Raw genomic sequence first — 22,286 nt, 5'->3', positions numbered from 1 at the left:
TTCGCTGCAAGGTCTCTCTCAAGCTTCCATATCTTAAACTGCCTAGTAGTTGACCAGCTTAATTTCCCTTGGGCCATCTGTAAATTTCGAAAGGATAAACTTCAATTCACCTCCCAAGGAGAGAACAAGAGAGATTTGTAATTCTTCCTCGTTGGGGGGTATGACATACATACCTATGCCCGATGGAAAGTTGATTTGTAATCCCAAAGAGATTATTATTTTATCTCTTCCGGGCACTCGTCAGTCATATGGGCAAAAGAGATCAAAATTATTCCCTTCGGCAGTTTTCCTAAAAGGAAGGATCGCTTGTGGACTTAACACCTTAAAGTGTAACCCCAGTGATTGGTTCCTATTGTAGACCAGACTTGATCTTTTATCTAAATTCTCCATATGAAAGTGTGACCAGTTGAAGAAAAAGTTGCTGGTCATCTTCCATCTTTATGCCTTCTACTCCCTTATTATATCCTTGCACTCCTGGGTTAGTAAAGTTCTCATGGACCTTAATGGGTTCCCAGGTTTTGCGTTTCCCCATCTACATGTGGTTTGGGGAGCATAGCTCTTTCCAACACCCCTTGAGTGATTTTATGGCATTTAAAAACCTTTAGGGATTCTTTCCATGATTTATCGTTAGGACTTTTACCTCACCTCAGAAGTTTGGGTCTATAACTCCTGATAAGATGATCCCAAAATTCCAGGCTAACCCCAACTTGGGTGCAATTCTGATGTATGTATCTGGAGGGGGATCAATATCAAATCTGTAGGGTTGAACTTCCTTTCACCTGGGGGTATTATTTAATCCCTACAAATGGTAAATCCAATAGAACCCTTTGTGGCCACTGAGGGATTTGATCCTCTGGCACTTCGTTTGACATATCTAAGGGTTCCCCAACTTGTACGGCTGAACTGTATCCCACTTCTCACACCATTTGTGAGATTGGCATCATGGAAGGGAACACATACAAGAGATTCAAAGTTTAACAAATCTTTATTAAAGAAAATGGCAGGATGGACTAAGGCCTAACTTGCCCTATACTACGCTGGGATTTACCTGCCTAAAGAAACTAAGGAAAGTCTATGTCAGAATGTTCAACTGAAAAGGCTGTCTGTGTCCAAAACCTATGCTTGCCCTCACAACTAATACAAAACAATGTGTAGGGATGTCAACCATAATCTAAGCTGTGATTCAAACATAAAGTTCTGAGCTGTTTTCCAGCTCTGGCTTACTCTTCAGCTTCTTTTTTCCCCAATGTCAATACGTTCACCACAATGTTCAATTTACCTTTGTGTAGACTAGAAGAAATATAGTTCCAGACTTTGTCAAGTATTGGGGTACCCTTCCTCAAGTTCAATACAGTTACAGGGTAACACAGTTCGAAGGCACCAATAATTAGGGTTTCCTTCCCCAAGTTCAATGTTCAAATATAACACAAAAAGAAGTATCTTGAAGCTTTATCTGTAGACTGATTTCTCATAAGACTTTACAACTGAGGGCTCCCTTCCCCAAGTTTGATATTCACCATCTGTTGTTCTCCTTCTTTCACCACAGTCTACCCATTAAAGATCACACAACCAGGAACGTAGCTTTTACTTTCAATAGTTCTGATTCACTGTATAGTAGTCCTCTGGTCTTGGCGCAGTTTCAGAACACATGGTCCGCTCACTACAGGTCACCCAACCAGGACCATCCAGGTTTCTTTTTGAGTTCAATAGGTTGACCAACAGGCAGTTTCTCAAACCACATGCTTGCAACTTTATCACATATATTGTTTCATAATCTGGATTCTGCTTTATTCAAAGTTTGTTGCATTCAGATAAGTAGTTCAGTTTGCCAAATATGTTGCTTTCACTTATAAATGTGTTTCACATAAGTAAATTACTTTCACATGTTTGTGGCATTCAGATAAGTAGCTCAGTTTGCCAAAGATGTTGCTTTCACTTATAAATGTGGCTTTCACTTATTTCTTTCACTTCGGTATTCAATAAGGGTTATTGTTGCTTAAAAAATGCCTTCTTACTTGTTTTATTCAATGCAGTAAGTAAATAAAGGCACTTGTTCTTGTTTCCTTCATTCATTTGTTCACTTCGTTATTCAATAAGGGTGACTGTTGCTTAAACAAATGCCTCCTTACTTGTTTTATTCAAAGCGGTAAGTAAATAAAGGTACTTGTTCTTGTTCTTTTATTCATTTGTTCAATAAGGAGAGCTTTGTATGTTTCATTCAGTTCGGTATTCAGTAAAGATCACTTTCATTCATTTTATTCAGTTCATTATCAATCTGTCGTAAGTTCATTTGATTCCACTGCCTGCCACTGTATTCACAGGTTTTCAGAGCTCTCTGGTGAGTAAAGTTTCCCTGACACTTAGCTGGGCATTGCTGCTCTTCCACATGGCTTCTCACAGCACTCTCCGGCGATCAGGCTGAGCTTCACTGACATGGTGTGACAGCTCCAGCTGTTCGTCTTTTCTCCAGGGGCTTCTCCGACCTGCACTATTCCTCCGGCAGGCTCCCCAGGGACTCAGCAGGCATTCCAATGTCTTGGTTTCTCCTGCTCTCACGCGGCTCCTTCTTCCAACGCTCTCCTTAAAGCTTCATAGTTCCACCTTTTATAAACCTGTGGTCCAATATTGGACTGTGGGTGTGTCCCATCAATTACTGTTGCCTGACTCTCATTAGTAGTAAATGCCTGACCATCATGCATCTTCTTTATCCCAGTAGCAGAATGGTGAGAGCAGGTAATCTCTATTTTTCTCTTCGTCTCAGTACTTGCATGTATTTTAAACGGGGGGGATGAAATGGAACACTTTTATAATGGCCCATAAAGGTTGGGGGGGAAGATAGATTGGTTATCATGAGGATAAGGGGGATACAATTCTTTATTATAAAATATCTCCGCCTCTGTTTAACATTTCTTGTTTGATAATGTCTTTTACCCTTCTCAGAAACCAGGGAACCAGATGAACAATATCCCATAACCACTTCTGGGATAGGGGTTCTTTTCTGAAAATAGGATGGAGATTACTGCATCTCACCCACGGGCCTCTCACTTCCAATCCCGAAGGACCCTCCACCCAGGTGATCCTCCCTTGCTTGTCCGTCGCCACGGCCATGATTATAATTAATGATAATTGTTTTTTTCATAACACGCTTAATACAGAACAGGTTTCAAGGGCGTGGCTTGGAGTCATGGTGCTCAGATCGGCTCTGTAAGAGCTCCCAACTGGCGCCACGCATCCATTCATAATGCATCAGTAAAACCCAACCAACTGCCTCCAAAGATGGCGTTGTGAGAAGCTGGCGAGCTGCTGCAGAAGTTGTCCTGCTTGAATCCCTCTACAACTCGGGGACCAGGAGATCTCTCGCCCGAGGCTCCGACGTAATGTGAAGATGTAATTATTTCAAAAAAGGTACCAGGCGCTGCTCTCCAGAAAGAACATGGCATGATAACCTGTTCTGAGATGAGAGTTTGCAGCACATGCTTTTTGCTCACTGTACCTTTCACAGACGGGAAATACCCATTTGCATATCAGTCTTTGTTCCGCCCATATGGGCAGTCCAGCACCGAAATGCTATGGCAATTCCTCTCTGAACAAGAATACCAACAGCAACCCCATAAACATGTTTCAGCCTTGTTGGGCCTCATCAGTGAGGTGAAGCTGTGCCTCTCTGAGCACAGTGAGCAGGGAGTCCACGTCTGGTTGCCCCCAGGTAACTCAGGGTGACCAACCCCAAGTTCCTTACAAATATTTCAAAAAAGGTAGCAGGCGCTCCTCTCCAGAAAGAACATGGCATGATAACCTGTTCTGAGATGAGAGTTTGCAGCACACGCTTTTTGCTCACTGCACCTTTCACAGATGGGAAATATCCATTTGCATATCAGACTTTGTCCCGCCCACATGGCTGGGGGAGGGAGTGGATAGGATCGCAGCGGTCGATTCCAGGTGTGAAGCACTGAAATCCAAATTGGAAGACGCAGAAAACCGATCCAGGTGCAACAACATCCGCCTGCAAGGAATCCCACTTTCAATCTCAAATGAGGAACTCAGGTCTTACCTAAACGACCTATTCCGCTTTATCCTGACCTTCCCAGACAAAACCCTTCCAGAAATTGACAGAGTACATAAAAGGAGAATAAAGCAGAGCACCCCCACCTCATCAGATGTACTAGCAAGAGTACACTTCTATAAAGTAAAAGAAGAAATAATGTGGGAAGCGAGAAGTTCAGCCTGCAGACACTTCAGGGACGCCACAATCTCTCTGTACCAAGACCTAGCAGCTGTCAGACTGGCGAAGAGGAAAGCCCTGAAGCCCATCACAGAATGGCTCAGCGAGAGGAAGGTCCCATACCGCTGGAGCTTCCCGACTGCTCTAATTTTCACCTGGGAGGGCAAGCCCTGGCATATCCTCTCTCCAAGGGAAGTAGAGAGGTTCCTAAACCCAGAGGTTGAGGTGGACGACCCCGGAAAGGGAGCCTCCACCGCGGAAGATGCATCGAGAGAGTCCCTGAGTTCCTGGTCCTGACTGGAAGGGCGACGCAGAATCAGTGGCCCCCCATCCAAGAACAAAAGAAACAACAACCACTGAAGGCAGAATCTCTCTTTTATTCTGCCACCCAATGACAGCCTCAAACGCTACGACTCAGGGCCACAATGGGCCGTGCGCAACCACCATGACCTTTGAAAGAACGCCCAGGACTCACATCTGAAATTCTGGGCTGCAATACCACCATGCCCCCACATAATTCAATGCGCCAACATGACTCCCACAGAAACATGGAAGCCAAATTTCCGGCAGCAACATATGCAATCAGTCAAACTCACAAAACGCTGAATACCTGCTCACAAAGCTTTACCAGAGACATAAGAGGCATGGTTGCCTCTACCCGAGTTGGGTGCGTTGGTCCAGCCGGATGCCCCGTTGGTTGAAGGCTGGCCCGGGCAACCTGTTTTTTCCATTGGGGGAGGGCCGGGATGGGGAGGGGGTTAGGAGCGGGTCAAAACGAGGGGTGAGGAGAACATTTGAGAGGGATCAAACTATGCAGAAAGACAATCCACACCACAGGGGAATTCCTCCAAAGGGATCCAACTCGGCCCACAAGCTGACGCGAATCCTCCCACAAGAGTCACCGGAGAGAACTAAACAAACCGGCCAGTCACTGACCAAATGACCACCACTGACAAGGAGCTAACCATGATAACATGGAACGTACGCCCCCGAAAAGAGAAAATCAGTAGAACGCAGGCTCTCTCAGATTGCAGCAGACATTGTCTGCCTACAAGAAACTCACCTCCTGGCAGCGGACAAAAGGCAAGTCAATTTCCAGCTATTCCTGAAACGCTACTTCGCTTCATCGGGACAAAAAAAAGAGAGGTGTGGCCCTACTGATCAGCTGCAATCTCCCACTAACGCAAGTCACTGTCATAGGGGACCCAGAAGGGAGCTATCTCCTACTGAAGGGCCTCCTGGTCGAGCTGCTGATCACCCTAGCCGTAATATATTGCCTGAATACCGCTCAAGAATGCTTTTTTCGCAACATCATACCAAACATATCCACTTTCACCAAGGGTCGTTTACTAATCGGTGGTGACTTCAACCTAACCCCGGACCTGAATTTCGATAAAACACTACCCCCAACCAAGGAGGACTTCACCAAAGCACTCGGGATGGCAGAATTCCTCAGGGAAACAGAAACCATTGACATCTGGAGACTAAGCAACAAGGGGATCCGGGACTACATGTTTTTCTCCCACATCGGAGGATATTCGAGGATTGACCTTCTCCTAGCATCCAGCTCTCTCTTCACATGCATAGAGGATATCCAAATTGGGCACAGGATAATATCAGACTATTCTCCTGTGACCATGCGCCTGCAAGTGCACGGTCTACCAGACCCCCCACAGAGATTCTGGAAACTACAGGATCACATCCTGACAGACATTGCAATCAGCACAGAACTGGCAGAAACCCTCACAAATTATTTTAAGGAAAACACTATGAGCGGAACCTCAGAAGCTAACCTCTGGGATGCAATGAAGCCAGTATTCAGAGGAGTGGCGATATACTGCACGGCAGGAGTCAGACGACGGCACCAACCACAGCAAGCTAAATTCGAGGAAAAGGTTGCAGCGTTGGAAGTCGACTTCAAGAGACGACAAACCATGAAACTAGGCAGGGAGCTCAAAAAAGCGGAAGCGGCACTGGAAATGCACTTAGCGGACCCATCAGCCAGAACCCTGGCGTACACCAAACAGTACTATTACTTAAATAGCAACAAACCAAACCGCTTACTGGCCCACAAGCTCAAACGAACTGCACTCACGAAACAACATCCAGTGCCTGCTATACACAGGTGGCAAACTCTGCTAAGTGGACCCAGAGAAACTGGAGATAATGATGGAGTACCACAAGAACATCATGGCAGGTCCCCCAACGAATAAGGCAGCACAGCTTCGGAATATGTCCACCTCCGGAAAAAGCACATCACATCCCACACTGGAATCCCTAGAAATCCCGATCACGGGCGAAGTGGTAGGGGATACCATCCGATCCCTGAAAAACACGTCTCCAGGTCCAGACAGGTTGACAACCCAATTCTATAAGAAATTCTCCCACATTATAGCTCCTCACCTGGCAAAGCTATACAATTAATTTCTCACAACTGGGTCCACTACCCCGTCTATGGAGGAATCTCTAACAGTTCTAATACTGAAGCCTGGGAAAACCCCAGACCACTGTTCATCACACAGACCCATCACATTAATGAACAATGACGCCAAAGTGTTCTCCAAAATCCTGGTGAGCGGACTAGTGCGAGCCCGCCCAGAAATAATACACCCGGATCAGACAGGGTTCATCCTGGGCCGTATCACGCAGGACAACACCAGGCACACAATACACACAATGAATCAGCTAACAGGGCTGGGCTAGAACTAACAGTCATATCACTCGATGCGCACAAAGCATTTGACATGCTGGACTGGGACTACATCAGGGTGACCCTTCACCACTATGGATTCAGCCCGAAATTCGTTAAATGGACAATTATCAGCGTCCCTCCACGGCGCTCAGACTAAACGGTGCTAGATCGGCCAAAACCGCCATAACCAGAGGCACCCGACACTATCACTGCTCATCTTCGCACTCTCCATGGAATCCTTTGCCAGCAGGATCCACCAAAACCCGTCCATACACGGGCTGGAACACAATGAGGAATCCTATAAAGCAGCCCTATAGGCGGACGCTTTCCTGTTGACTATTACCCGAACCGAAGCATCCTTGAAGGCGCTGTGGCAAGAATTAGAAGCATTCGGAAAAGATATTCTGGATTCAGGGTAAACTTTACAAAATCTACAGCCCTGGGCATCAATGTGCTGAGAAGGCTCAAGGAATCTCTAGGAAGCACCTATCCAATACCATGGGCGAAGTCACAAATTAGCTACCTGGGAGTCCAGATACAAAGCAAAAGTGAAAGGACATACAAAGTAAACTTCCCCTCACTGTTTAAAGAACTACACAACGACCTAGCACAATGGTATAAGCAAGAAGTGTTGAGGCTCGGAAGGATCGCTGCACTAAAGATGAACCTGGCTCCCAGACTGATCTACTACTGCTTGGCCCTCCCAGTCGCCATCCCGAAGAAGGCCATCCAGAAACTACAGACGAGCGTCCTGAAGTATGTCTGGTAAGGAAAGAAGCCCCGGATACCGAAGCGGATCATGCTGCGAGGCACGGCAGAGGGCAGCCTAGTGGTCCCGCACCTGGAGGAAGGCTGGTGTCGGAACCCACTGGAATCGCTTCCACATATGGCAAGGCCCCAGAACCCTCCCAAATCAGGCCCCCTAACAGAGATGAGCAACACAGTTGAGTGCAGGAAAAGGGCAACCCGTCAATGGAACTGTAGAAGTGTTGTGGGCCCCATCTCCCCGATCTGGGACAACCCAGACTTCAAACCAGGAATCACACCAAACCACTTCGATAAATGGAAGCACGGTGGGCTGAAGAACATAGCAGATTTCCTCGAGAACGGCGCCCCACTAACTTTTGAAGCCTGCAAGACCAAATTCCAAATCCCAGAAACTGAAAGACTGCGGTATACGCATCTCAGACATTGGCTATCCCAGGATGGGATAAGGAAAAAACAGAAGCAGAGACCTGACAGCCCGAGAGTGAACGCTTACAGCATACCCTCCCGTAGGCAAAATATCCACACTGTACAAGCTGCTAGACAGATCAGACCCCAGAAAAAAAGAAGCCTACATGCTGAAATGGGAAAAGGACATCGGCAGAGTTATCGAACCGGAGGAATGGGGCCACATCTGGGCCCGAACACACAGAAGTTCAAAATGCGTCACCAATGAAGAAGGTGCAATTAAAGTCTGATACAGGTGGTACTTAACCCCGGAGATCCTCAATAAATGCAACCCAACAAACCCACCAAGATGCTGGAGAGGCTCCTTAGACACAGGCACGCTGTTCCACCTCCTGTGGTCATGTTCCAAAGCCACACAGTTTTGGAAAGAAGTCCTAGAACAAATCAAATCAATCACCGGTCTCACTATCCCATGGGACCAAGGAATAGTTCTGCTGGGAGCCACGGGCGACGGTCAATTCCCACTAACCGGTCGTATAGCAGACCTGTGCACGCACCTACTCACAGCAGTGAAAATCTCAATCGCAAGGCTTTGGAAACATCCTGAAGGCCCGGCAACACCCATGTGGTGGTCCAAGTGTTAGAACATAGTGGCAGCAGAAGAAATTACAGCTTTCCTTCTTGGTAACAGGAGCAAGTTCTACAACACCTGGGCACCCTTCCTGGACTATACGTAACGATTCCCAGGAGTGACGAGAAAACCCCCAACCCTTTGCTGGATGGCAAAGCTGGACGAAGAAGCAGAGGAGAGCAGCGAGTGTACGCCAAGGCGCCTTGCGCCGAGCTAAGGCCCATGAACAAACCGGACCCCGGACCCAAGCTCCTTATTAACCCCTACCATATGTGTACTGCAACCGAACCCCAAGATGCAATAGTTATCGCTCACATAGCACTATGTGAGGCCAACTGTCTCCTTGTTCCGCCTCCGATTCACCCCCCCCCCCAGCTCAAGGACTTTTACTGTTATAGTTAACTGTTTGTTTTCACTGTTTCCTGATTTTTCAACTAGTCATTGTGCATTTTAACTGATGTCTGATGAGATGCCTGTAGCTTGCCCTGATAAATCTGATAAAAAGAACCTAAGAAAAAAAATACAGAAAAGGGTTCTAAGCACGGACCCGGGATTTGAACCTGTGTTCCTACACAGCACATTGCCACTGGGCTATACTACCTGTGCACCCTAAGGATCCAAAAGTGATGGCCTTTCCTTGGCCACCTGCATAGAGGACTCGAAGAGAATAAGACCCTCAGGTTTCTCACAATGTGGAATGGTAAACAAGGACGCATGGCAGGACAGTGCAGCCAGGAACATTACAGTGATAGGTTCAGTAGTTAGCTAAGAGAGTATAGGTGATACATCTTTATAGTTCAAGCTCCTATCCTCAAGTGCTGACCAACAGGCTTTTCTGGAATCTGGTGCTACCCAGATTCTTCATTCTAATGCACTTGCTGATGTAATACATATGCAGTAAGAATACTACACATCTCCCTTCTTCCAAAACAAAATACCAGCATGCTCACCATAGCAATATCTATATAGTGCGGATGCTACATTTACCATTAGAAATATTGAAAGTTCTTACCGGCTGGGTCTGCTTTGGTGGCGTTTGTGAAACCTGTGGCGCTTGCTGTGGAGGTTGCTGAGAGGGCCTTAAAAGATTAAAACAAGTTGGTGTGTAAAAGTTGCTATTCATTTAAATGTCAGTGCAACATATCGAATACCAAACAAACAAATATCAAGCAAACCTGTTAACACCTATTACATATGTATTGTGCTAATACACCCCATACTGTATCAGCCAAATCTAGAAATCTAAATGTGTAATCACCAAAGACGCACTGGATTAGAAATTAGCAATCAGTAATAAGAAAACCATACCAAGCCAGCTCCTTAAAACTGAAACACACAATTAACACAAGCACTGCCACAGCCAAAAGGTCTTGTTTTTTTTAGTCTCCACATGTTTTTATTAAGTGAGACAAAATCCCCTGCCTGGCACTAAGGACCACCATGAGGGTGGATCGAGGGGTTGAGTGCCCCCTCGAATCAGTAGACAATGGGCTCAAGGGATGCAATGGGAGAATCCACAGGACAATCTGCATTGGTCCCTGTTGAGTGGTAGGAGACAGTCACAGAAACCCTATGTGCAGAACTTGTCCCCAAATGAGAGAGTCTGAATCTCACTCTAGGCAGACACAACACCCTTGAAAGGAAAAACCATTTCCCCTTAACCACAGTCATATTAATTCACTCAACGTCAATAGCATTTCTTCAGATATGTTACAAACTAACCCACAGTATCAAAAGTCACTGCAAACCCCCAGCAAGATGCTTGAGGAGCTCCGAGACACATGCTTCATATAATATTGCAAGTTCAGTTTCCCAATAGAGGTTTCAATTGCATTTTATAGAATATTGCAAGTTTGTGGTTTCCTGACAGTGGATTTTTCCACATGTGAGACAAAGTTGCGAATTCATAGTCTCCCGGCAGAGCGTTCCCTCATTGAAGACACTATAGGGGTCATCGGGAGTTGGGCGGAGCGGTAAAAATGTGTCAGTAACACTATTACCACTGCATTATTGCTCTGCCCAATCCCAAGTTTATGCAGAAAGTGGGAGGTTTGCCTCCAGCTTTTTGCCCGAAGGCAATTGCTGGCAAGGGATGCTTGGGGGGAGTGTTAGGGGGTGGTCTGGCCCCTGTCTGACTCTGTAGGGACCAGGCCCCAGTCACAGCGGCAGAGGGAGATTTAGCATGGTAGGTGGCGAGGGAAGGAAGAGGAGAAAAGAAAAGTCATGAGAAGTTTCCAGAACTTAAGAAGATCTGGCTCAAATCTGAGGGGGGCAGGGAGGCGGTTCCAGAGGGAAGAACCAGCCGAGGAAAGGGATCTACCTCCCACATTTGACCTGCAGACAGTTGGAGCCAGAGGACCGAAGGACTCTGGCCGGGAGGTATTTAGGGAGGGAAAACTGAATGTAGAGCGGTCCCAGGCCCCAGACAGCCTTGTGGATGATGCAAAGGGTCTTGAATTTGATCCTTGTGGCCACCGGGAGCCAGTGGTGAGATTTTAGGGCTGAAGAGATGCAGTCCCTGTGTTTGAGGCCAATGATAAGCCTTGCAGTCCTATTCTGGATTAGTTGAAGGGGGCAATGGGAGCAAAGAGGCAGATTGAGGAAGAGGCTGTTGCAGTTGTCCAGTCTAGAGAGAACCAGGGTTCTGGGGACATTGAGATTCTGGGGAAATGTGAGGAAAGGTAGAAAGCCTGTGAGGAGGTGCAGCTGAAAGTTGGACTTCTTGGCAAGGTCTGTGATGTGAGGAGAGAAAGAGAAAGAGTCGAAGATGATCCCAGGGTTTTTTGCCTCACAGGTGGGTGAGGGGAGGGGAACCAAGTATTCAGGCCAGAGAGTGGGGAGTAAACAAGGAGGAGGCAGCCCCATGAGAAGGATCTCCGTCTTACTGTGATTAAGGTATACATCATTGGCAGAGCATCATGTCTGAATAGCAGCCAGGGAGGCGTAGAAGCAGTAGATGATGGCAGCTTCAAAGAGAGCAGCTGTGTGTCATCTGCATAACACTGGAAATGAGAGTAGAAGGTAGAGATCAGGTGGGCCAGAGGGGCCAGGTAAATGCTGAAGAGCCAAGGCGATAGGATAGAGCCCTGAGGGACGCCACAGGTAGAGAGAGAGAGGTGGAGGAGGGGAAAAAGCCCATTTGCACTAGGGATTGTCTATTTCAAAGGAAGGAGGTAAGCCATGCAAGAGCCCTGTCCACGATTCAAAGAGTATCATGGAAACAGTTTATGAGGATGGAGTGGTTGACTGTGTCGAAGGCAGAAGAAAGATCGAGGAGTATCAGAACAAAGGGAGTGTTAGAGTCCAGATTAGAGAGTGGGTCCTCACGGGTAACCAGGAGAGCTATTTCCGTGCCTCTGCATGCCATGAAACCAGACTGGTGGTCATGGAGGCAGCCAGCCACTTCGGTGTGGAAGCTTGTTTGGGGAATGACCAGCTTCTCCATGAGTTTGCCCAAAAAAGGGGTAATAGAGATACAGCGATAGCTAGCGGGCAAGAAGGGTCAGCAGACAGCTTTTTAGGAGACGGTGCACAAGACAGTGCTCAAGGGGTTGTGGGAAGGAACCAGTGGCAAATGAGTGGGTGCAGAAGTCAGCAAAGGCTGGGGCAAGTGAGGCGATTTTGTCCTTGATGGTTCTGCAGGAACAGGGGAGCACCTGTTTAGAGGAGACTTTAATAGAGTGGACAACTCTAGAGATCTCATCTGGCACAATGGGAGAGAAGGAGGAGAGTATGGCGGCAAGGGGGTGCAAGGGAGGCAAGAGAAGGGGGAGTTTGGGGGGAGCAGATGACAGAGAGGACAGAATGTGAGGGTATGTAGGGAGGAGCGAGGATGTGTGGGGAGGGGTGACAGTTGTGTGGGGAGGGGTTATGGGGTGTGGGGAGGAGGTGGCAGATGTGTGGGGAGGGGTGGTGAGCAGGGTGTTTGACCTGTAGTATGTAGTACTGTTCAATATATTCACATTTCTACTTGCCACTATGAGTGGACAGCCGTTATTCATGTGCATGAATTTTATTGAGTGTGCCCATTTAATACAATGACATAGCATGGGTGGTGCACAGTGAGGGGATCTACATCAGCTAGAGACACAAACTCAGAAATGCCCTTCCCAAAATTTGAATAATTCTAAGAAAGCAGCAGTGAGAAGTCTAGCTACCAACCCTGATGTAATTCTATGGAAAGCTGACAAATGGGTTGCCATAGTAATGATGAACCGACAAGAATATATAACTGAATGCCATTGCCAACTGGAAGATAGGGAATTCTACCAACCGATCACAGAAGACCCGCCCAACAGATTGTCTATACAGATCACCACCAAAGTGGAAAAGTCTTTATCAAGGGGATGGATTTGCCAACAGGAGAATGACTACTTAGTGGTAAAAAATCCAACAATACCGAAGTTCTACATCGTCCCCAAAATCCATAAATCATTGGTAAACCCACCGGGACGTCCGATTGTTTTGGGAACAGGAGCGCTTTTAGAACCACTGTCCAAGTTTGCGGACAGATATTTGAAACTATATGTGTCGACGATGTACTCTTTTGTACAAGATACCACCGAAATCATCAATATGGTGGAAGACATGCAGTTTGATCTAACTAAACAACTGTTAGTAAGTCTGGACATTGTGTCTCTCTACACTTGTATACCCCAGCAAGAGACCTTACAGGTGTTAGAGAAGATCTTACTCACTAAGAGAACAGAGGGTAAGACACCAAATAGTTTTAACTTATGGTCTGCTGAGATGGCACTGACCAAAAATTATTTTGGTTTTAATGGCCAATTATACCATCAGTCCCATGGTACAGCAATGGGGTTGTCTCTGGCCCTTTCAGCAGCAAATTTGTTTGTTGAAAGTTTTGAATGGCAAGTAATCTACAGCACCACAAATATCTATTTTTCAAAATTGGGTTTGTGGAGTCGCTATATTGATGATATTTTGATCATGTGGAACGGTTCAACTGCCCTGTTTAGCAAATTCATGGAGTGGATTAATTGCCAAAATTGGTACCTCAAGTTTACTTCCACACAGATATGGCAATCAACTTCCTAGATATTACAATTTGGGTGGACACCAGTCTAAATATTCTTCAAGTGAAACCATTCCACAAACCTACTGACCGCAATTCTCTCTTGGTTTTTCGATAGTTGCCATTCACGTCACCAGGGAGAATCTCCCGTTCGGCCAATTTTTGCGCCTTAAGCGAAATAGCTCAACGCAAGAGATCTTCCTGTCTGAAGCAAAATCCCTAAATTCTAAATTGAATGGCAGGCAATATCCGAAGAATATAATAAGACGGGCACTCAAAAGGTCCACGAACAACAACCGTGAGGCACTTCTGGAATATCGTGATAGAACAGAGGAGAAGAAAAATGTAGTCTTTGTCAGTGCATATACTCCCCTAGCCAATCAAGTTGTTAAGATTATTAGAAAGAACTGGCATATTCTGATGGGTGGAGAATGTCCACCTGAACCCCCACTTTGTGCTTTCAAAAAGGGTGTAAATTAAAAGACCTCCTCACGAAAAATGACATCTCTAGAGGCATTCAACAACAGAGGAGTGTCACTGAGATGTGGGGCATGTCAAAAATGTAAAGACATCACCTTGCGGACATTGTGTGAATTGCCATCTAACAAGTAGAACCACACAAGTGGACCTAGGCTTAGACAAACCGTGGGTACAGGTAATGTTTACTAATTGCAATACTAGCAACGTGATATATGCAATATGGTGTCCTCAAGAAATTGTATATAGGCATGACAAAACGTAAAATCAAAGTAAGAATTTCGGAGCACAAGAGCTGGTTTAAAAATAAGGTTTCCACAGCTCCAATGGTAAATCATTTTTTAATGATGGACCATGGAATGGATGATTTTAGATGGACAGTGTTGTTACACATTTCATCATTGAATAACGGTGAATCCGTAATTAAAAGATTACAGGCAAAAGAACTATGGTTGATTTTTCTGTGTAACTCAGTGGTGAGAGGGCTGAACAAGGCTGTTGATTGGAACAGCCTGGTATGAAATACAAGTACTTTTGAACCCTGGTCAACTATTTTTATATCTTTGTGTCTTAATTCCAGTGTGAATTAGTAAAATAACATGCAGACCAAGGGAACCTTTTCTTGTAAAACGTATGTGAATTTCATTTCAGTGGAATGTCCAATTGGGCATGTTATTAATGAGCCACAGGTGTGTTTGCACGAGCTTTTCTTTGGAACCTGGTCGGCCTGAAATTGACTTTAGTTAGCAGTTCTAGCAATAATAAGAAAGATTAACTTAGTTACCGGTGCATCCAGCTGGTACAGCTGCCACTGCACTACACATAACCAGTCTTGAAGGGATCTTCTTCTAGCTTATTAATCTCGATTTTTAACACCGAATGACCCCGAGTGTTGTGACACACGCCCTTAATCACAACCAGCTGTATAGGATTAGTCGTCGTTATAAGCACCCCTGTTACGATACGCCGTAGGATCAGGTGACTGATAACGTGACCTCGACAGGCGGAAGTGATGGAACACCTAAGACGCTGTCCGAGTAAGTGTGGAATTACTACCCTGCAAGCTTGTCCCCCCCAGCCCGCTTTCTTCTCCTCACAGTGTGCCCCTCCCTCTTATACTATGCTTCCCCGATCCATTTGAGATCGGGTCTTGCCGAGCGTTGTGTCAGAGAAGGAATACTGATTATATCCCCTTTCCTGCACGAAGGCCCGGACTTTGTTTGGAAGCGAACAGTGCTTTCTACAGAAATCACTGACAGAGTGACTGCAGCTTTTGACCGGAGAGACGCAACTACCTTGAACAAGGAGCGACTTTTCACTACAGCACAACGTTGGTTCACGAATGCCCCCAAGCAGAGGGTAAGTCATGGTTTTCAACCCCTAGTAGGAGTAGTTCAGGTTGTGAGTAAAGAATCCTGTAGTAACACTGTTATTAGCAAGAGGAATTAAGTGGGTGGCTGTAGCAACCTTATTTACCATGCGGATTATCGGTAACACTGTACAGGTCTATAGTAATTTTCCTAGCCCCCAAGTGCAAGACAACTCTGTCGTTGTTAATGGGATGGTGTAATAGGTTTGTGTTTTCGTGTACCACAGAAAGTGTGAGTTGGTTATGTAACATCCAAACCGGGATATAGTGACTTCTGCTGCTATTTTAAGTGGCCGAATGTATTACAATATATCTTGTTAGATACAGGATCTAGAAAATAAAGGAAAATTCTTTGTTTTTTTTGGACTGGAACTCGAGTGGGACGGTTGATGCTGATTGGTGTGTTTGTGTCTACAGATCACAAGTCTATTTGGAAGACGTGTCCACATATCTGTTGAAGGTGTTAACAACAAATACCATTGCGGTGAGCCAACAGCAGGAGATTTATGGCTCCTTCGTGTTTAGGCTTTCCCAATAGTGAAAAGCGTAACTATTTGCTGTTTTTTCATGCTGTTTCCCCCAAGGTTTATGAAGAACACCACAGAGAAGAGTCTTTAAGAGTGAGAAGACCAGTTGTCGAGAAATGTTTTTTTTCCCCTGAAGAAGATCTTATATTGTTGATCGTGGACTGACTTTTGGGCATGAACTGGTCATACTCTCTGATGATTGGTGGTTGTGGGTCATGCATTTGTGTCATGCCCCCCCTTTTGGCCTGTGCTCCATGCAGCAGTGTGTATACTTGTCCATGTACTCACCCAATATCCAGGTCCTTTGTCTGCTGTGCCGCACCATGAATGCTGGCAGGGAGCTGTTAGGCAGAACCATGCAGTCGTGGGTTGACCCTGGGAACCATGTGCAGCAGTGCGTGATGGTGAGGTCGGCATCGTAGGTCATCTGTACGTTCAGGGACTGGTACTGCTTGCGGTTCCTGTAGCATGTAAGGGCACCAGCTCGACATGTGTGCAGTCCAATGCTCTGAGCACGATTGGCATTCCTGCAAGCACGTAAAAACGTGCCAGGGTGGTTGCGAGGGCGATGTGCTGGCCCACATGGCGCAGGCAGGCCTCCAGTACCTACACCAGCACTCTGCAGAAGGCGGGCTGCGATATGCCATACAGCTGGCCATGGAGTGCTGGAACGCGCCTGTTACTAGGAAGTGCAGGACCAACACCAGCTTCAACAGCGTTGGTATGGCTGTCTGGATGCCAATCCTGCTCCCTATGTTGCCCTGGATTTGGGTCATTAGTTCTTGGATTGTCTCCCTGTTTAGCCGGTACAGGTTATATATCTGCCCATATGTCAGAGCCTAGTGTGTGACCCTTGTGCAGGGTATCACTGTTTGCCGCTGCCTTGCCACTTGCAAGCCAGCCATCAACATCCTCCTCTTCCTTTCCCTGGCCTCCTGCTACCATTGGTGCTGCTCCAGCTCAGTTGCACTGCAGCATCCAATGCCTCTATGTCCATTGCTAGCACTGAGAGAGGAAGCATAGTTGTGTTGGTGTAGTGTGCTGGGTGTGGACCTTTTCTTGTGTTCATGGTTGTATTGGGTGCACCTAGGGGGAATTGGTGCAACTGTGGCCTTTTTGGACCCACCTGGGACCATCTACCACCTGGTCTGCAATGCCAGTGTTTCCGGCATGGTTTGTCCAGTGCTACTGGTAGTTTTGTGATGGTAGTACCAACCAGTGATACGACGTTTGTAATTGGCCCCAGACTCCGTGGTGCCAGTGATTCAGTCATGTGCCTGGGGGGGGGGGTTGCCAGTAATTTCGATGTCTGTGTCTCCGGCACCGGTGGCACAGGGTTTGCAGCTAGCAGTGGCAGTGTTACCGGAATTTCGGCTCAGAATTGTGCGATCCGGTAATGATGCCGGTACACAGTTATTACCGGACCGCCAAACTTGTAATGAGGGACATTGAATTTTTAAGTAATACTTTTGAACAGCTTTCCGATGCAGGAGCATCTACTGCCTTATTATCATGTTAAGGCAGGTCCAAGTAAAAGGCAACAACCACATGCTTGGTTTGCATTCCTAAAACCCCCAATATCCCAACATTTGAATCCATATTGGGTGGACATAGACTTTTTAGACAACAACATTACACCACATTTTTCAGATAACGTTCCACTTTTTTTTTTCAAGTTTCCACCCTCTCCACTTGGGTTATAGTGAGGTATAAAGTTCTTTCCTACGATGTCAGATTCTGTTTCAAACTGCGTAGCTGCCGATTTTAGGGGCACGTAAACTGGAAATGGGAATAACACACAATCAGGCATTAAAACTTTATCCACCAACACATCTTCCTCTAGTTAACGGTCTTGAATCACTTTCTTAGGCTCAGATACAATGGCACTCATTACAAGTCAGGTGGTGGACCATGGTGCTATTAGCACCATGGTCCATGCCGGATTCCGCCATGGTGGATGGCGGAATTACCGCCCCATTCCAAGGTGAGTGGGGCGGTAATTCCCCATTCACCATTTGCCCTTCCCCATTCCCATTTTTGCCCCATAGGGCATAATGGGGATGGGGAAGGCGCTAATTACGGCACCGTAAATTACGGTGCCGTAATTAGCACCAAGGTCGCTTAGCGCCTTGGACTTTAACGCCTGCAAAAAGCAGGCGTTAAAGTGTGAATCAGGCGTTAAGGGTTAACAGCGCCGACGGCGCCGTTAAACCCTTAACGCCTGACTTGTAATGAGGGCCAATGACCTTTCCAACTCTCTGATTGTTCATGTTGCAAGAACTCATCATTTAAGGTAGGGTGAGGTTTCTGAGAAATTCTCTGGATCCTTGTCTAGTCTTACCCCGAGTCTTTGTGTTTTCTACAAATCACAAGAATCATCAATTTTTGAGAAGCTTTCTTGGGTGCCATTTCCTTTTAGTTAATAAAGCCTTTTGGTAATTGCACGGGGGAACACAGGATGGGTTCCATTCTAGATGGAGGTTCTTTGTTCAGCACACCTGGAAATTTGTTATTTTCCCTATTTTCGGTCTCCAAAACATCTGATACCTGTGTCAACCCCGCTGATCTCTGTAGCATTTGAATTGCTTGTGAAAGGTCTGACATCCTACCCTTCCTCTGCTCTTGAATGCATCCTTTACTTCCGTTTCTTTTGGAATTAAATCCAATTTGTTCTGAATAGATCCAAGAACAATAGTATGCATTCAAATTGTACTCTTAATATCCTCATATAACAAAGCAAAGGTTGAGATGATGTGGTTCAAGGCTGCCAGTGTCGCCTCAGCAACACCTTGTTAATTTGCCTCCAAAGACTGCAACCGAAAGGGAATACATTTTGTCTGGGCAGGATGTGGAGTGGATGAATATGAGGTGACTGAGGCCTCTGTGTCGGTCCCTTCTTCTTCGGAATAGAATATGGGGGACACCACGTTCCCCAAGGAGTGAGGATTAATTATCTCTCCTTGCCTATTGATAACGTCTAATATCTCTGCATTCATTACTGTGGCTCTAACAGGGTTGTCAGCAACGTCCTGACCATTGTTATCATTGTTCATGTCAGGACTTACACAGGGTTCATTTGAAGAAGTTGGGCACTTGGCGTCACTGGACTTCGATCCCACGATACTATGGTTCCCAGGTTCACAAGAAACCCAAACAAATCCCCCTTCACCGGGTGAGGGAGGTAGAGGAAGCTCACATGCCATCCCTAGCATTTGCTCGTGCAGGGATTTAACCGAATGTTCCAACAAGCTGCGCAAGTCATACATTTAAAGTATGGTCGAGATTAGCCAAATTTCAAACTTCCAGCAAAATAATACTTAGTCAGGGGAACTCCCCACGATGCAATTAATTAAATCACTCATATATACGTGGGCTGGTACTGTCTCACCACCTAACTGCCCAACTGCAACTACACTTGCAATCACACTCCTGAACCATGCGTGCTTCGAGCTGTCAATGGGGTTTTGTAATCCTGGGCAGACAAGGCTAGTGGAGCCGAGCTGGAAATCTCCCAGGCTCACTAACCGATTTCCAAGTTCAGGCAAAGTTCATAAGTTATGCCGCCAAAAAGACAAAGCAAATCACAAGTTTGCACAAGTCTGCTGCCCAACTGCGACTACACTCCCAATTGCACTCCCAAACTGATTCACACAGGGTTCTTGCCAGTTTGTATATCTCAAAGTCCTCAAATTCCACTGGCCCTCTGTCAGGTTTACTTGAGCAGGGAATTGGTATGGCGTCTGCCTGTTCGGGTTTTCAGAGCTCTCGTAACCCATGTGTATTCTCCAGCCAGGAATATTGATGTTGTTTGCGTTCTCACAGCTTCCCAACGCCCTTATAACCACTGATAGACTTTCTGCATCTCTACTCTGGGTTATTGGGCTCCCATAACCTTGCCAGCTTCCTCAGCGTTGCTTATCAATGCTTGTTCCTTTAAATTGTAATCTCTCTTCGGGAGCATTTGCTTCCCTTCCGTTGCTTGTCTCTGAGGTGAATGCACTTCTTGTGGGGAGTTCTTTTGTTCCAAGCTCCCCTCTGCAGTCTGGTATCAGCACCGGATGTTGGGTCCCGGGCCCACCACGGCTGCCTTGTGGTTGTGCCACCAATGAGAGAGTTGCATCCTCGTCTCGCTTCCAACCTTGTCTTCCTGGTTGGTTAGAACGCCAGTCTTCTGGCATCCTACAAGAACTTTGGTCGCTCTCCACGCTACCGCTGGTTCTGCGGTATATCGTGGCACCACCCCTCTAGGACGTCTTTCTGTAACAGGATTGCTGTTGTGTAGGATTCTCTCTTCCCACTTCGCATGAGTTTCTCAGACTCTTTGATTGAAAGTACCTTGTGTTTTTATTCACGCAAGCACAAACTAAACGGTTGTGTCCTTCTTCTGTGACTGTGGCATTGAGGCGAGATCCAGCATTACCTAAAACTAAAAAGATTTGGTGGAGTCAAAACAGATGTAACAACTGTCGCTCCAATTCTCATGTAGGCAGAAAATGCATCCCGAACTACGAGTTCCTTATCCCCAATTGAGAAATCACTCACAGTGAGGTCCTACTTGCCCAGACCCCTAGGAAGGGTCTTGCTGCGATGGCTCCCCCCGGGAAGAAGGGGCGAATAACCTGCATTTGTCACAGTGCATAGAAATTGATGTATTATATAATGTAAATATTTGAGCATGCCATGAAAATGCATGGACAAAAATAGTACTACCTGACCAAAGAGTGTTAAAAGCTGACAAATGGTGTGGGTACATTGAATACATTGGGCCTCAATATGAGTCCGGCAGTAGCCGTGACGGTAAATGCCGGCACGGCTGCCACCTGAGTCATTTTTTTCCGACGCCCGGCAATGGGGTCTTACTGGGGCATTACAGCCCTAGCGGTCCCCTTGGACTCAATGGGAATGGGGAGGACGGATGCGCCGGTACCATTCATGAATGGTGCCGGTGCATTCATCATGGTCTGCGAGCAGGTGCCATTCCGACCTGGTGGGCTGAAAGGCACCCACTCGCAGACCTTGGAGTATGCAAGTCCGGTAACAACAGTTGTTACCGGACTGGCACACTCGTAATGAGGCCCACTGAGTATATTGAATACAAGGTGTAACAGGGATATGGGTATGATCTTGACAACCTGGAGTAGGAAACCAGGGCAATGGCAATGCCAGAGCCACACCCAACCATAGGTGTTGTAAGGGGGTGGGAAGGACCACCATCCCTGACACCCTGGTATGTACAGAGTCATGTGTGGTTATTGGTGTCTCTTTCTCCAACCCAATGCTTATCAGCCACTGTCCTGGCCAGATTTCTTTCTCTTCTCTTTCAGGTGGGTCTTGAGGGACTTCAACTACCAGCATGCACCAGACTCCTCGGGGTTGGTGTGATTAATTCTAAGGACTCCTTTACTAATTCCCTGCCTAAAGTCTCCGCCCAGGTGGCCAGGGAAAGGCAGAGACTTTCTGATCCTGACCTTGGAGGTGGTGTTCTACGGGAGGATCACCTGGGAGGAGAAAAGGCCCAGGGGAGTGAGAGGAATTCAATCATTATTGTTTTGAACTGCTATGCATTTCCTTGTTTATTTGTTATAGGTATACTTGTGAAGGACGGATATGCTTTGTTAGAGTGTTTCCTTTAGTTTCTTTTAGGCAGGGAAATCCTTTTCATGGTAGGTATAGTGAGGCGGTCATCCAACCTTATAATATAATAAAATGGCATTTGTTGAGAAAACTTTACAACGTGGTGCCTCTCACATTTCTGACCCCTCACATATGGTGTCAGGAGTGAGAATGGAATCAGTTGATACAAACTGGGGGTCTAATATGAATATGGCAGATTCTGATCAGAGATTGGGTATGCGTCCCCCTTAAATCCCTGGTTCAGTTGCCTCCCTTAATGGGGAGGACATTCATTCTATCAAAGGAACCGGGAGGGTAAGAGAGATGCCCTGTAATCAATGGCTTCTTAAAATAAATGTGGTTCTAAAGTTTGTCAAACTTTCAGGGCAGGCTATTGCTCCAGAAAGACAACCAGTAGAAGGAAATAAATCACATCTATTCTTTACCCAGAGGAAAGGATACACTTCTAATTTCTCGAATGTTAGAGGTAAAGTTTCCTATGTATATATCTGTTTACACTATGTCTGATCAGGGACCAAGTTTCAAA

At 46.3% G+C, this 22,286-nt stretch overlaps 1 protein-coding gene across 1 annotated transcript in view; it reads right to left on the bottom strand.

Moving 5' to 3' along the window:
• Positions 1–22,286, bottom strand: part of LOC138521314 (leucine-rich repeat-containing protein 37A-like) — a 1,201,733-nt gene that overhangs the window by 209,625 nt on the left and 969,822 nt on the right. The window contains exon 12 of the mRNA XM_069634057.1: positions 9,731–9,797. Within this exon, the coding sequence (XP_069490158.1) occupies positions 9,731–9,797 (67 nt within the window). The remainder of the gene's footprint in view (positions 1–9,730; positions 9,798–22,286) is intronic.

Source organism: Ambystoma mexicanum, chromosome 13, assembly GCF_040938575.1.
Source record: "Ambystoma mexicanum isolate Mex_15411 chromosome 13, UKY_AmexF1_1, whole genome shotgun sequence".
In the NCBI taxonomy this organism is placed as follows: Eukaryota; Metazoa; Chordata; class Amphibia; order Caudata; family Ambystomatidae; genus Ambystoma; species Ambystoma mexicanum.
The sequence above is the reverse complement of the archived record's forward strand: the minus strand, read 5'-3'. Positions and strand labels throughout refer to the sequence as shown.